The sequence below is a fragment of the Phyllopteryx taeniolatus genome, chromosome 21, assembly GCF_024500385.1.
Source record: "Phyllopteryx taeniolatus isolate TA_2022b chromosome 21, UOR_Ptae_1.2, whole genome shotgun sequence".
NCBI lineage: Eukaryota > Metazoa > Chordata > Actinopteri > Syngnathiformes > Syngnathidae > Phyllopteryx > Phyllopteryx taeniolatus.
In genome coordinates this window covers 9,678,704-9,694,553 of record NC_084522.1, presented here as the reverse complement: position 1 = coordinate 9,694,553, position 15,850 = coordinate 9,678,704, and the positions used below count along the sequence as shown (strand labels likewise).

The window sequence follows — 15,850 nt, the reverse complement described above, 5'->3', positions numbered from 1 at the left end:
CCACATCCCCAGTTATGAGGCTGTGCACACTTGTGCAACCCCATGATCTGTTTTTTTTTTTTTCCTTCCCCCCCTCGAAAAGATTTTTTTTTTAATTCAAATGAGTTGTCCAGATTAGAGGTTACATTAATGGTCAAAAACGTTTTGAAATTATATATATATATATATATATATATATATATATGTCAATGTTTGATTTTTATTTTTTATCCATCCATCCATTTTCTGAGCCGCTTCTCCTCACTAGGGTCGCGGGCGTGCTGGAGCCTATCCCAGCTGTCATCGGGCAGGAGGCGGGGTACACCCTGAACTGGTTGCCAGCCAATCGCAGGGCACATAGGAACAAACAACCATTCGCACTCACAGTCATGCCTACGGGCAATTTAGAGTCTCCAATTAATGCATGTTTTTGGGATGTGGGAGGAAACCGGAGTGCCCGGAGAAAACCCACGCAGGCACGGGGAGAACATGCAAACTCCACACAGGCGGGGCCGGGGATTGAACCCCGTACCTCAGAACTGTGAGGCTGACGCTCTAACCAGTCGCCCACCGTGCCGCCCATTTTTTATTTCTTTTTTTAATTTTTTTTGTCCAATCGGATTTCAGCCATGACAATCTAATCTAGCCATTGCCTTCAGAATCAGTAGTGCCGCTTGATGTAACTTAAAGTATATTAGCAGTGGGACTGTTTCTTGAACCAATCAGATTGGCCCAGATTGACTCGCTGGCCCAGAATAACGTCAGCATTTTTCCATCATCTGACAGGATGGTCAGAACAAGCCAAGTTCCAATAGCAAAACACATCTGATCTCCACACATTAATACATTTCATAAACAGGGTCTCTGGTGAGTATGATGTATTTGATTGAATTATTTGAATCATGTCAATAGATAATTATTGATTCTGAACTGCTGGTATATTGAGTTTCTGTGGACTGTTTCTCCTGGTCAGGGTGTGGTGGTGAAGGCGGACTACATTCCGTTACTGCAGTCTCTGGCTCCTTATGGTTGGAAGCTCATGTGTGTGTTACCCACACCCATTGTCAAGACCAACAGGTACAGATACTACTTCACCAGTCTGCCATCCTACAGTTGATGTACATTCAATCATGCAGTCCACAGAGATCTAGATGTATGAAAGAGGTCATCTTTAGGTTTAAAAAAAATAAATAAATAAAATACTGTGTCGGGAAAGTCAATAGTTCCGTTCTTGAAAATAAATGAAACACTTGTGAGCTGTAAAAATCTCAAAAGGCCTGAAAAATCAGTTCCTTGGTGAACAGTAACAACCTTCACAACGGGAACACTCTGGAGAATGTGGTCGTATTATCAGTCTACAATCAAGACATGCATTCATGAATGTAAAATGCAAACCACTGGTAACGTTCAGAACAGGGAAGCCAAATTCCATTATTTTATTTTCTTTTTTAAATAAAAATAGCCCCCAGTGTTGTAGAATTCTTATGTCATTGCCTATAGCCGTGAGTTTTCGTGTGGTATTCGTACCACCAGCGGTACACCGGGCTCCCTCTAGTGATTGGCAATAGAATCACTGAATTAAATATCAAACTGTGCATAACATTTACCCTTTTGAAATGTACTTTTTAGGCATAAAACCTGTGTTTTAATGTTGGTCATGATGGTGATACTTGGAGAGCTAGTAGTTATTTTTTTAGGTGATACCACTGGCCTATAGATAACACAAGATGGTGGCAAAGCACTATTTTTGTCTCAGCAAAAATACTAAACGCACGTCAACATCATCGACACCAAGATGCTCCAGAATTGCGGAAAAACACTACTTTTGTCTAAATGAAGCTCCTCAATTCACTTCGATATTCAGTCATAAAAAAATCGACAACAAATACAAAGGAGGGGAACGGCCTTGATCCAAAGCGTACCTCATTACGTGTCAGACATGGTGGAGACTTCGGAGGATTGTTAGAGAGACTATGCAGGTATGGTTAATTGTTGTTTTGGTGTTTCAAAAAATAAAAGTCATCATCCAAACAATGCTGGAATAACTGCATTGAAATGCAAGGGAACATCAATCACTTTCCACTTTTAGTAAGCACTAGAACAATGCCAAATGTTTTTATTACAGCAGTCAACTGAAAGGCTCTTACTTTCCTAATGAGGACTATTATGTTTTATTGTGCAGTGTTCTGCTTCAGTCTTTTAAGAATTAGTGCTGACAGGCTTACCTAACAAACACAATACAGTTGCTACGAGATCTAACAAATCCAGATCTTATGCTGGATGCCTTAACATGAAACCACTTTTCCAATCTGTCAGCCAAAAGCACGACGGCTGATCTCTTCGCCTTGTAACCTGTCGTCTTTCAAAAATGCGGCGAACAAAAGAAATCATTTTGAATGCATCATCACATTCCAGCTTAAAGGAATAAAACATTGCTTTTTTTTTTTTTTTTTTTTTTTTCCCCCCCCTGTCTGCAGTGACGGGAGTTTGTCGACTAAGCAAATCCTCTTCCTTCAGAGACCTCTTTTACAGCGCAAGAGAAAAGACTTCAAGGTTGGTAGCAGGCTCCATCATTACCACAAATCTGTCACTCCTTCTAAACGTGGCTTTGACTTTATGTTACACTAGGTGCCGTTATAAAGTCGCGTTACTAAATATGGAATGTACAATTAATCTAAATGTGGTCTAATAATAGGCAAATGCGTTGTGCCGTACAGAAAGAATCATCAGCGAGAGGCTTTGTTGCATTTTGTCAGGTGTCTACAGGGAAAGGGAGGAGGGAAAAAAAAAGATGAGGCACAGAGCTGAAATCTGTCAAACGGCTCCATTTTATTTCAGATGCTGAACCTCCGAGGTCGCCACAAAACAAAAAAACACTCATGCGGAGAGATGCTTGAGGAGGGCGAGGACAGGTCCCTTGTCATGGAGACCGAGATGGGCAAGTTGAGACACATAAAAGAGGAGGACGTTGAGGGGAGGAGGAGCTGGGCCAGAGGAAGGACGGAAGGATGGAGCGAGGAGGAGGCCGAAGAGGAGGCACATCAAAAGGACCTCTCGTTCCTCTCGGGAAGCCTGGTGTCTGTTGAAGACCAGGAAGAGGAGACGGATGTTGACGGTATGCTAACCTCCGAGCGGGAAAAGGCGGTGACATGGACAGATGTGTGTCACAGAGGAGTCAAAGAGAAGGTAACGACGGACGAGCACATCAAACGTCAACTCTTTTCCGGTGTCTGTTGACGTTTTGGGCACAAAGGGGAACCGAAAAAGGATTTGGATTGACCCTCAAAAATTCGGAATGCCTTGTGGTTTTGCATAGGGCCGTGTATTTGGTATCTGGGCCTTTCGTGGGGATTCACCCAACTTAATCCACCTCTATCACGACGCAATTATAGAAACCATCCATACTGTACAAAAATCGAAACAGAACAGCACGCACCTGTAGTATGAACATCATCTGGAGCAGTTCATACTCAATGTATCAAATGAAATGTTAAAAATCATAATCACCATATAGCGCGGGAGGGGCAATTTATGCCAGATGCACAAATCTGTCAAAAAATCTGGAAAATTGAAACGATGAAAAACAGTTTCACGCTATGCTACCATTCTTTCAACTACTTTTCGGCAGTTATCTTCAAATATGTGTCATTTATCTAGAAACAAATGTATGACTTCACTTTACAGGGTCTATAAATTACATCGTCCGGCAGATTAGATCGTCATGGCAGCGCATAGAGGCTTAAATCTGATTGGACAAAAAAAAAAACAAATTACACATCAACATGTACTGGAAGCAGTGCAGCCAAGAGAAACGCTACATAATTAAGAGAATAGACAGTTGGGAATCAATGAATACAATTTCAAGGAACAAACAAACAGACCTTAGGTTGTAAATGTAGGCCAGTGAAAATGTGGGATCATGCGATAATGGCCTCGACTGCTCACCACTGGTATCTGTACATCGAACAGCGACCACTTCATTAGGTACAACTAGACAATCCATTGGCATCCAATCTACCTTTACATACGTTAATCTAGCAACAGTATCTATTTTACAACTAGAATAATGCTCAAATTGGATTGACACGATCAGCGAGGTATTGATTAAATTAATCAGTATTAATATGACCACAGTGTGTCCCACTGTGCTTTAAGTTTTATATTTTCGAATGCATTCTGGTATGCACGTCTTAGTGGAAAGGTTGTGGTATTACAGCTTCATCACTCCTCCAAAACACACAATATATCGTTGAAACTTGATGAAGGAAATATAGTTAAATAACTTCAATGTTATACATACACAAAAAGTTCAACTGCAGCAGGCACATTTTAACACCAATGTATGCCAGTAAAAAGAATGTAACAATTTCTCATGTTTGTTGTGGTGTTGAACTGCACTACTCTGTTTTAACTGTCATGTACTGTAAGATGATGCAGTGCGGTTCTACATCACTGTAAACCTCTACCACAATAATAAACAGTTAATAGCGTTGAAAATCTATTTAACTCTTCTTTGACAGTATCAATCAAAAATGAGCATTATCTTTGGAGTCAGAATCTTTGATTCCACTATTGTATTGGATGTCATATGAATATACAGGTGTCCCTAATGTTGTGACGGGTTTATTTGCAAAAAAGCATCCATCTCCTCCACTTCGGGAATGTAGATGAAGCTGAGGTTTGAGCTCCTTGAAATAGGAATCAGTGTTGTGCACTTTGCTGCTTTTTGGGTCACCGTTGCTAATTGATGTGCTTGTATGAAGTGAGACAAACAAAGCCTAACTGTCCGAGCTTTTTCGTCCACTTAAAAGTGTTCTGTTGCCTTGTTTGCTACTTTACTCCTGTTAAGACTGTTTCATATGGAAATGATGCCACTAGGATTGTTGTATGTAAATTAGTCCGTATGCTATTGTATTATTATGGTGTCCCGTTTGTAAAGCGGCTGATGCTAAAAATGAAAATAACATTTTGTCACATTTTGCTTCAAACAATGTTTAAAATTTGGAATTCCTGAGACACTTTTTTTTGCACATTTACAACAATATTTGTCAACCTAAGAGCTATATTTGTTAAATCCAAAGGTGAACTGTTATACCTAAATGTGAAATCTGAATTTATATTGTTAAATGTTAAATCTAATTATTAGATATTAATCTAAATATTGAATTACTGCACATTCTAAATGATGGAAAGGGTCTCTTGGACATAGATTATGGTGACAGTAACTAACTAAAACAACAAACTTATTTGGAGAACATTTATTTCAAAGTGAACCCAGCCCAAGACCCACACCTTTCATAAAAGTGACACTAAAAACTCAACGCACTCATCAAAAAGTTTCTCCAAACGGATTCATTCTAGGTAGTAGGTAGTTATTATTAATTTGATCCAAAACATTTAGATTCAACATTCCTTTTTAAAGTTAACATTTAGATTTAATGCTTGCATTTAGTTAACATATCAACAGATTTAACAGTTAGGTTTAGAATTTAATATTTCAATGTTAACCATTTAATATAACTGACAAATATTGTTATAAATGTGTAAAACAAAAAAACAAAAAAAGTGACTTGAAAATTATTGCTGTTATTTTCAGCATTAGCTGCTTTACAAACCATACACCATTTATTATTAAACATTAGGATCATGTTACCCAAATTAAAAGAAGTAGTGTATTGTGGTCTACTTGTGCACATTGTTTTACATCCCAGTGTAGGGGATTTATTTTTATCACAGCATTTAATTATGAGGTTTTAAGAATTTGACAGCTAGCATGCATATTTTTCCTCGAGTGTGTGATTTTCGGGTACATATTGTTTGGCATGCTACTAGGTGCCAAAGAAAGTTCAACTGTTCAGTGATTTCTAGAAATTTAGTTCCATACCGTCAGCCCAGAAAAAAAAAACAACATTTCATTGCACCAGCAGGGAGGCTTTCAATAAGTCATATATGTGTCCATTTACATAATTAGTTACCATGAGGTAAGAAGACATTTACTAGACAAGCTGCTTCAGTAGACTTATGGAATGCAATGAACTGCATCAAAATTTGCTTACAATAGCTCTCATTCAATTGTGAAAGTGTACCTGTTATTGTGGCAGATGAGTGTATTTGGTTAAATTGACTCTGTAAAATAGGAATTGTGTACAGTGCTATTTATTTCTTTGTTTCTTCACCACGTGTTGTGTGTAACATGTAAGCATTTACATAAAACCCAAAGTAAATTAAGCATTTCACGCAGCTTCTCCGTAATTTATTTCATTCAATCATCACATTAGAGCATAGAACATTTCCTTTGTGGAACAACTCAAATGAAACGAGAGTGGCACCCCCGCTGAGTGACGCTCACGAGACGCTCGTGACAGTCTCCACGGGAGGTTTTAAGGATACGGACCAATCGGGGGCCACCTGGAGGCTCCATTAAAGTTACGCTGTGGGTTTCTCACTGAGCCATGTCATACTGCTTGTGTGTGTGTGTGTGACTAAGAAATAGTGTGTACAACCCAAGTCAAAACAGAAAATTGTACATGTCATACTAGATGTAAAGTGTAACTGCAAATAATTCAAACAATGGATAACAACAGCTTTAAAAATGTTTCCATTTGTGTATTAATGCATTAACCTTAGTCCAAAATTCCAGGACTGGAATAGAGATTGCACTTTGAGTCAAATATTGGACCCGCACAACTCTGCACAGCTGCAGGGTGACTAAAAACACATTACATCCTCACAATTGAAATGAAATGAAAGTACTGTCAGGTCCTGTGGGTCAATGTTCAGGTTCCGGCTACATGCCTGAGCACTTCCACTGCTCCACATAAAGTTCCACATCGCTTGATTAATTCTGCTGTGTTCCAACTCCCACCACACAATTGCATTCAGAAGCTCAAAACGGGGAGCCGGATTCCAAAAAAAAAAAAAAAGAACACAGTGGCACTCTGGGAGTGATGGGAGCAGCTACCACCACTTCTCAAAGAGAATTCGGTCTTGTGGTAGGCCAACGTCCAAGAGGGTTTTGGAAATCGCCTCAATCATGGGCGGAGGTCCACATAGGTAACACAAAGTCCTCTGGGGGTCCACGTGTGTCCGCAACTCTTCCTGTGCGATTCTCCCACCTAGGGACACAAGTCCATATATTAGAAAAGACGGTCATTCTTTGTGATGGTGTCCAATTCAACAAGCAAAATCTTGAGCCAACTTGTTTTTGTCCCACTGCGGGTGGCAAATTGTCCTAGAAGGACACAGCCCAATGGGACAGAAGGATGTGCTGCAATTGATTTTTATTTTTTCTTGGCATGTGGCTGTTTACTACAAGAAGAAAAAGAACATTGTTTATTCTTCTGTTTCATCTCCATCACATGGAAGTGTCACGTTTCCTAGTACAGTGTGTTCTGCTACACCACTTTGAGGACAATAATTGATTAGTCAATTAATGAATTGTAAAGGAATCTGATGATTGTGTAGAATCGATTGTTGCTGAATCGTGTCATCAGGGCAAATGGATTTGGAAAAAAACTTGAGCTTGGTTCAGGCTGCAACCGACAAAGGAGCTGTTGATTCAATCTCAACTAGTTCACTTTCAAATGGAGTCAACATGACGTCACCTGTCGGACATTGAATTGTTGTATTAAAAAAACAAAGATCTTCTAACTACAATTTTATTTTAATGAAAATATTCACGATTTTATTTATGTCCATCCCTAACCCCAAGCAAATGGTGGCAAGAAATAGTTCTTTTTTGTGAACACTTCCTAATCCGCTGAAGGGTGGACACATAGGAATCAACCAACTATGAAGAATGTTGAAGTGATTCATCTCAACCATATGTTGGGGAGGAGCTAAGTTTAGCCTGGGTTGTTAACAGTGTCTTCACTACATGTGCATGTACATATGCGCTTGGGGTGTTTTTAAAAAAAATAAAATAATTTTAAGGGTAACGTTGTAAGATGAGTTTGAAATGATAAAACTGTTTTGGGACCACAGTTTGTATTATATTTAAGGTGTAAATTATTAATACTGTATCGGCAAAGATTTTTTTGAGGTGTCAATTGCGTTTTTTCACAAGTACCAGTAGGGGTCGCTTTTGATTACTGTATTTTACTTACGGTTGACAAAAGCCTGGAGATGTGGCTCAATATCTGTGCTCTGCTGGGTGACATGGAATTCACAAGTCAACTTGTCAGGAAACTCCCTGCACGTCCGCAGGATCGGATTCTTGGGAAGCAGAAGGTAGGAAAATCACTTGCTAGTACCCACGCATCAGCAATAAAATAAGGTTGCATAAAAATTATAATCCCTCCAGGATCCAAGGGGAACACACTTTGAAGAGCAGCTCCTCGGTGGTCTTGGCGCTGTAGCAGAGGTGGACAGAGCCAATGTTGTAGCGCCGCCCACCAGAGTCTCGGCTGAGCTGCAACAAATCGGCCGTGTGCGACAAAATGGAGTAGAGCGGGTTGATGCCCACGCCGCCGGCGACCAGCAGCAGATCCACGCCGGGGTCCGAAGGTGAGGGGTCAAAGTAGAAGTCGCCGCCAACGCGCACCGCTACCTGAGCGCCCAGAGCGCACTGTGAGAGGAAGCAGGAGAGAGCTATTACACAGTGAAGTAACTCTACTTGAAAATAGATTTTGATTTTTCTCAATTTCGTATTTGTTCTTTAATGTATGATTCATTTATTATTATTATTTTTTTTAAATAACAAATGCACATGAGAAAAGCATTTAGCATGAGGTTTTATTTGACGTCCAGGACTTGCGTCTTTGCCCATTCATTTCTTTCAGTCTTTGGATTGGTACTGTAGACTTGCTCCTTTAAAGTACCTAGAATGTCCACATGGCTTATATTTCACTAACAAGCTATGTATTTTTGCTCAAGAAAACGAAACTGCCAGTCACTTCCAATAATATCAATCAGTTTTGGAGCATTTGGTAAGTAACTAATAGCCTTCGAAACACCCCTTTTACATTGCCATAAGCGACACCCCCCCACCGCCTTCTTGGTGTGACGTAAGAGGCAGAAGTGGAGACTAAATCCGCTGCGTAGTTGGTATGGACAAAGGAATGTACTATACTAGAAAGTGCCAGTATTTACTCATATTTTATATATCGACACCGTCGGGCATCCTTGCACCTCCAAAATGACAACTTTCCAGGAAAAAAATAAATGCCATCTTGCTTGAGTTTCCAATCACCACTTTGAGTTGGTATCATCCCCGATACTGTTGCACACTCACATGAACACAACAGCAGCCCAGTTATATGATTTTACAGTTATAACCGGCCGGCCCCCTTAGGCCAACCATACCTATGATGTGGCCTGTGATGAAAACAAGTTTGACACTCCTGTTATATAGACAAAATGGAGACAGACAAGCTTTTAACTTCTGCGCTGACTTTTTTGACTGAGATCTGACTTGCAATAAAAACACACACTGAGTCTAAGATCAGAGCAAGCCACTATCTATACGCGGCAGTGTGCACGCACACTGAACCCGCAGCTCCACAATCAGTGATGACAGCTTGGCAGGTTACACTGAGGTAAGTCTTTGATGTTAAATAAGCAGTAAATATACTTTCAAACACACAAAAAAACACCCACTAATCGTAAACTGATAGCACAGTTGCCACACTGTTACGGCTCACAGGGAAGAAAACTAACAAACAACCCCCCCCCCCCCCAAAAAAAAGGATCAAAGGATCCCACAGTGTCTGCAAACACACATCTCACACTACTTCCCCTAATTCATTCTCACTGTCACACACACACACACGAGCTGTAGACAAACAAGCTTCATACAGTAACTTGGAGAAGATTAGCATTTAAAAAAAACATGCCTGTGTTCTCTAGAGGAAACAGATTAAGTTAAGAGGATGTCAGAACTTTGTTACGCGCTGGAGCCACACATACCCATCGTGTGTAACACCAAACCTAACCTAAGGTACACTGAGTTTAAAAGGGACATAATATGGAAAATGAACTTTTTATGGGCATCATCAACAGAGTCATCAATACAGCACAGAAAACCATTGCCTGTCCTCTCTTATGTACAGGAAATGGCAAACTGTAGACCACTTTCTAAAGCAATCAAAATATCACCCCTACCCCACCAAGGGACTTTTTCAATTACTCTCCTCAGGGAGGCGACACAGGTGCAAAGCAAGTACTAGCAGATCCATCCATCCATTCATTTTCTGAGCCGCTTCTCCTCACTAGGGTCGCGGGCGTGCTGGAGCCTATCCCAGCTGTCATTGGGCAGGAGGCGGGGTACACCCTGAACTGGTTGCCAGCCAATCGCAGGGCACATACAAACAAACAACCATTCACGCTCACAGTCATGCCTACGGGCAATTTAGAGTCTCCGATTAATGCATGTTTTTGGGATGTGGGAGGAAACCGGAGTGCCCGGAGAAAACCCACGCAGGCACGGGGAGAACATGCAAACTCCACACAGGCGGGGCCGGGGATTGAACCCGGGTCCTCAGAACTGTGAGGCTGACGCTCTAACCAGTCGTCCACCGTGCCGCCGTACTAGCAGATAGACAGTTTATTTCCAAAAGCAGTGACTCTTTTAAACAATGATAAAAATGTATGATTATAGACGAAGTACTGTTATCAATGCCTAGCACTTTATTATGTATTACTTTGTGTTTTTATGTGAGGAGTGTGTTTATTGATGTTACTGTGTTTTTAGATTGATGTATGGAAGCAACAACTCACTGGAGCGGCGCTCCAATTTTATTGTATTTGATGCAATGACAATAAAGGTATTCTGATACTGAAGTTCTGGTCTCCAGAGTGCCTGCCCATCATGTTCACTGTAAAGCGGCCAAGTCATGGATCTATCTGAATATTTTCGGGGTGTAGGCATATCTAGCGAGCTAACCAGATGTCGCTATTGCGACGGATTAAGAAGGCGCTCAAGTTCTTATATAGGGGGACGGGGGCGATTTATGCCGGATGCCAAGTGCGTCAAAGGGCCCCATCCATCCAGCCATTTTATTTAGTGCTTATTTTCATTATTTAATTTGACTGAGTTGACTACTATTAATTTGTCTGTGAAAAGTGTTGCAAAATCTGAAACCAACATCCCATAAGAGAGGTTCCACTGTATATCTGACCCAAATATGTTAGAAAGCTGAAGGCAAACGATCTTCTGCTGCTTAATTGATACATTCCTATTTATCTTTAAACATTGGAAATGTACTGCCCAATATCAGAGCAAGACCCAGTTGATCCAAAATGAGGAGGTAGCTCTCAGTGGGTGACAGTTTGGAAGTGTTTTAGATAATTGTCCTAAATCAAAGCAAGAATTTTACTGATTTGGAATAAACGCCAACAACTCTTGTCAGCCCACTCACCGCAGTGTGAACCCAGTGCGCTGGCGGGTGATTGGCAAATTTGACGGCCAATTCCACGACGCCCTCCCTCTGCAGCAGACCTGGGCTGGAGCACATGGAAAAACCTCCCACCTTCTCCACTCCTGGGATGAAGAAATCCACCCTGTAAAACAGAGACAGATTATCACTTTGATTTCCGTTACAGCTCGGTAAGCTTCCCGCTCGTCCTTCCCTCGTGGCCACACCACAATAGGAGAACAAGAGAAAGCCTGACTGTTCAACTGGCTACATAATGCTTGACTGGAGGGTAGAAACATGCTGAGCTGAAGGTCAAAGTGGGATTGTGTGGAGAGATTGTGACCTTTGACCTCAGCAAGGACGGCAGTTCTAGAAGGTAGCGGCAGCCAAACAAAACCAGAGGAAAATGCAGCGTGCCGGTCTTAAAACAGTGGTGACACGGCGGACTTCAACACGTGACCCGGAGAGGGGCACAATAACTCCAAACTGTTGTTTCTCCCAAACAATGACCATCTGTTTAACTCAACCTCTAGCTTCATGAACATGGATCTACTGCGAAAAGAACACGTATGTTCCACCCACCACCGCCTACTCTTCTTCTCCTCAGCCTCCTCATCTTCTACCACGAGGAGACGAACAACTTAACAGCCCCACTTTCTCACAAACTCAAGGCTTTCCATGTATTTACATTCATTATCAAGCGCTTCAGGGAAACTGGCTGCTGGTTTTTTTTTTTTTTATCTCACCGCCGCCCACCTACAGTATGCGCTCATGTATGCGTTCTGCTCATTAACATTGGCAGAGCTGACTGACAGACGAGCACCCCCGTGAAGCCAGAACTTGTTAATTTGCCATTGTCCTTATAAGAGTCATGTGAAGGCATCTTTAAATAAGTCTGCAGCACTGAATGCACACATTTAGGAAGTTACCAATAAAATACTACAATTAATTCTTCTCACGAGATTAATAAAGTATTTATCTTAAAGTACAAAAATATTTGAGCAGACCAATTTCCTTATGGTGTGATGGTTTGTACATGGACAAAAATCCACTATAAATATTGATTAAATAATTATAATAATTATTATTTCCACAGATAAATGCTGACTTCAGTTCACCTTTCTGAATTTGTAAAACCTGCTTGAGTGTGCCAAGGCCAACGAAACACTGCCCACATCTGGTGTTTAAAAGGACTGCAGGCCTCGTAAAATTACAGCTAATCCTGACCTGCAAGTAAATTGTTCTTCACAACACAAAATACATCCATCCATCCATTTTCCGTACTGCTTATCCTCACTAGGGTCGCGGGCGCATTGGAGCCCATCCCAGCTGACTCCGGGTGAGAGGCGGGGCACAACCCGAACTGGTCGCCAGCCAATCGCAGGGCACATATAAACAAACAACCATTCGCACCTACGGGCAATTTAGAGTCTGCAATTAACCTACCATGCATGTTTTTGGGATGTGGGGAGAAACCTGAGTACACGGAGGAAACCCACGCAGGTACGGCCAGAACATGCAAACTCCACACGTGAGGCCAGATTTAAACCTGAGTCCTCTGAACTGTGAGGAAGATGTGCTTACCGGTCGCCTACCATGCTGCTCCCCACTAAATATGTATATCACAAAAATGAGTGCAGTATGTTTTAATGAGGAGTGTGTCCCTACTCACCATTGTCCTGCCTTGAAGTTAAAGTCTGGATGAGCAGTTATCCTGAGACGTTTTACAGACTCCGACTCATTCATGATGCCGCATACTTGAGCAGGATAAACAGCCTGCGCGTGGGAGTCAGAGATTAAGCATTTGATCTGCAAGTTATAATGGGCCAATGGATAAAATTTATCATCTTACACTTTGTCTTTGGTTGCTTGCCGTCCTCTCTAGATGGTCCATCTGTTTTTTGGAGGACATATTTCCTCTTCTAACAAAAAAAAAAAAAAAAAAAAAAGTATTCACAGTCCGTGGTTAGTCTTCAAGACAGCAACAGTTATAGGTGACAAGTTTGAGAATGGAAAGTATAACAAAATAGTACTTCTCCAAAACAAACACTGCTTTGTTTCTATTCACGCTGTCGCAGGGGTATTAATTGAACCCCATGTTTATGGAGTTCTAGTTTGCAGTGAAGAATTCAACTTTTAGGCTGGCTAGATGAATATTAGGCACCTGTCAGTATGATGCAGTGCATCCCTGCAAACCAATAATAAACATTTTGTTATGGCAATGCATAAAAATTTAGCTTTATCTTTTGATACAGCTCTTGTATTGGATCATTAGATTGCGAGCAAGATTTCATTGCTGCGTGTGAATTCGTCCTCATTAGTCAAAAGTTGTGATAGTTAATTATTTTGCAAAATATGTTAAACTCCTAGGTTTTTCCACATATGCTACAAAGAAATTTCATCATAACATAATAAATATGACTTGTGGAGTTGTCTTGTAAAATCAGTACTGTTTCTGGTGCAAAACACCATAGAGTCAACATCCTAACTTATTCACAAACCATTATTGTGAGATATTGAGACTTCAGTCATTCTGAAACTGTGTGCTACGGCACATCGTTGTGCTGTGAGAGATCCTCTGGTGTGCTGCAGGAAATTATTATTTAAGATCTTCATTTGTCTTTTTCTTCAATTCCTGCAAGTATATCAGCTTTGTTTTCAACTAAACTGGTCCTGATTTCACACTAAGTACCTTTTGTGAATAAACTGAGACAAGATCATCAATATATATATATATATATATATATACACACACACACACATCTTGTGATTTGTTTGGCGATGTGTCCTGAGATTTTTCCTATTCAAAATATGTGCCTTGGCTCAATACAGGTTGGGAAACATTGTACTACTGTACTGTACTATAATATCAATTTGGAAAGTAGATCCGACGTTAGTATTCAGTAGGACGGGAAATAGTACCGTTATGTCTATCTTTCGAAGTTTGAAAGTGAACTTCTGGGAAAACGGTAATAAAACTCAGAATAAAAGGCATTAAGTGTACTCACTGTGTGATGGACCAGGGAAGAAGTAGAAGGCGGTGGAGTCGGCCAGCCGCGGGACACGATGATGAGAAGCTCCGGCCAGCGGATGTCAGGACGCAGTGGACGCTCATCTCTACCTGTCAAGATATCAATGCGCAGCCAGGAGCAACATCTCGCGTGAGTTGTCAAACAAACGACGTAACAGACGTGTGCTAGTTCAACAAAACATCTTAACCACGATATTAAAACGATACATGACATTTGGTACTACTATTATTAGTACATTACTATTCTAATATTATAGAACTGCGCTTTATAGCGTTGGCGCTAACTTAGCAGATTGATGCAAGTATATCCAGTGATGGCAAACGTGCTTAAACACCACTTACAAAGCAAAAACACTTTTTTTTTTTTTTTTTTTTAACATGGACGTGCATAAACTGAACAAGACGAATGTCCAACCAAACACGACGTCATGTGATCTTCCTTATCTTTTTTTTTTTTTTTAAATCATTCCACGGTGTGAGCTTCTCATTCATGCGGTTGGTACTCGTTAGCTGATTAGCTGCGATGCTAAGCAAGAGCATCCCGGTTAGGTCTCACAAACACAAAACCCTCGCGATGATATGGAAGCGTCAGAAAGTTCAACTTACCAAGCGGATATGGCTGTTTTTGTCACAAAATTTTCATGTCTGCTACCTATATTATGTTAACAACCTTGGTCACATTGACGTTACATGACGTTGGTAGTCTCTTCTTCTGCTTACCAAAACGTAGCTTTTTCGACTCAATTGTATCACTGTGACGTCTATCGCCCCCTACTGTACATTTCAAACTTCGAGCACGATTGCCATGTTAAACTTCCATCTACTGTAAATGCTAGCAATTTGAAAATTTTAAAAATATTGAAAAATTATTCATACCCTTGAAGTATTTCACATTTTGTTCCCGTACTATCACAAATTTGAATGTATTTTATTGAGATCTTATTTAATAGGCCGACAACAAGTAGCACATAATTGTGAAGTAGAACAAAAATGACATGGTTTTCAAAATTATGACACTGAAAAGTCTGGTGTGAATTTGTATTCCGCCCGCTGTACTCCAATACAATCCAGTGCAATCCAATTGCCTCCAGAAGTCACCTAATTAGTAAATGGAGTCCTGAAAATTGCTGTTCAATCACACTCTTTCCATCCAATCTGGGTGAGCTTGAGCTATTTTGCAAAGTAGAATGGTCAAAACCTTCAGTGTCTATATATGCAAAGTTGGTAGAAACATGCCCCAAAAGACTTGCAGCTATAATTGCAGCAAAAGGTGACTCTACAAATCGTTGACGCAGGGGGGCTGAATACAAATGCTCACCATATTTTTTTCAGATTTTTCTTTACATAAAATTTTGGCAACTTTTTAATGTTACAATTATTTGATACTTTGTGTTGGTTAATCACATTAAATGTAATTTAAAAAAGTTTCACATTTGTGGTTGTAAGGTGGCAACACGTGAATAAGTTCGAGGGGTATGAATACTTT

General features: G+C 40.6%; 2 protein-coding genes across 2 annotated transcripts in view; one reads left to right on the top strand and one right to left on the bottom strand.

Annotated features, from left to right (window-relative positions):
- Positions 1 to 6,219, top strand: part of rftn1a (raftlin, lipid raft linker 1a) — a 35,714-nt gene extending 29,495 nt beyond the window's left edge. Inside the window, exons 8-10 of the mRNA XM_061759773.1 lie at positions 953 to 1,056; positions 2,457 to 2,532; positions 2,818 to 6,219. Coding sequence (XP_061615757.1) covers positions 953 to 1,056; positions 2,457 to 2,532; positions 2,818 to 3,216 — 579 coding nt within the window. The 3' untranslated portion in view covers positions 3,217 to 6,219. The remainder of the gene's footprint in view (positions 1 to 952; positions 1,057 to 2,456; positions 2,533 to 2,817) is intronic.
- oxnad1 (oxidoreductase NAD-binding domain containing 1) lies at positions 6,218 to 15,105 on the bottom strand. Its single transcript, XM_061759775.1, has 8 exons — positions 14,971 to 15,105; positions 14,342 to 14,454; positions 13,186 to 13,255; positions 13,006 to 13,109; positions 11,337 to 11,478; positions 8,300 to 8,545; positions 8,085 to 8,193; positions 6,218 to 7,094 (listed from the first exon to the last, which is right to left on the bottom strand). Exons 2-8 carry the CDS (start codon positions 14,446 to 14,448, stop codon positions 6,937 to 6,939), a joined length of 936 nt encoding a protein of 311 aa, XP_061615759.1. The 5' UTR covers positions 14,449 to 14,454; positions 14,971 to 15,105; the 3' UTR covers positions 6,218 to 6,936.
- Positions 15,106 to 15,850: the final 745 nt, after the last annotated feature.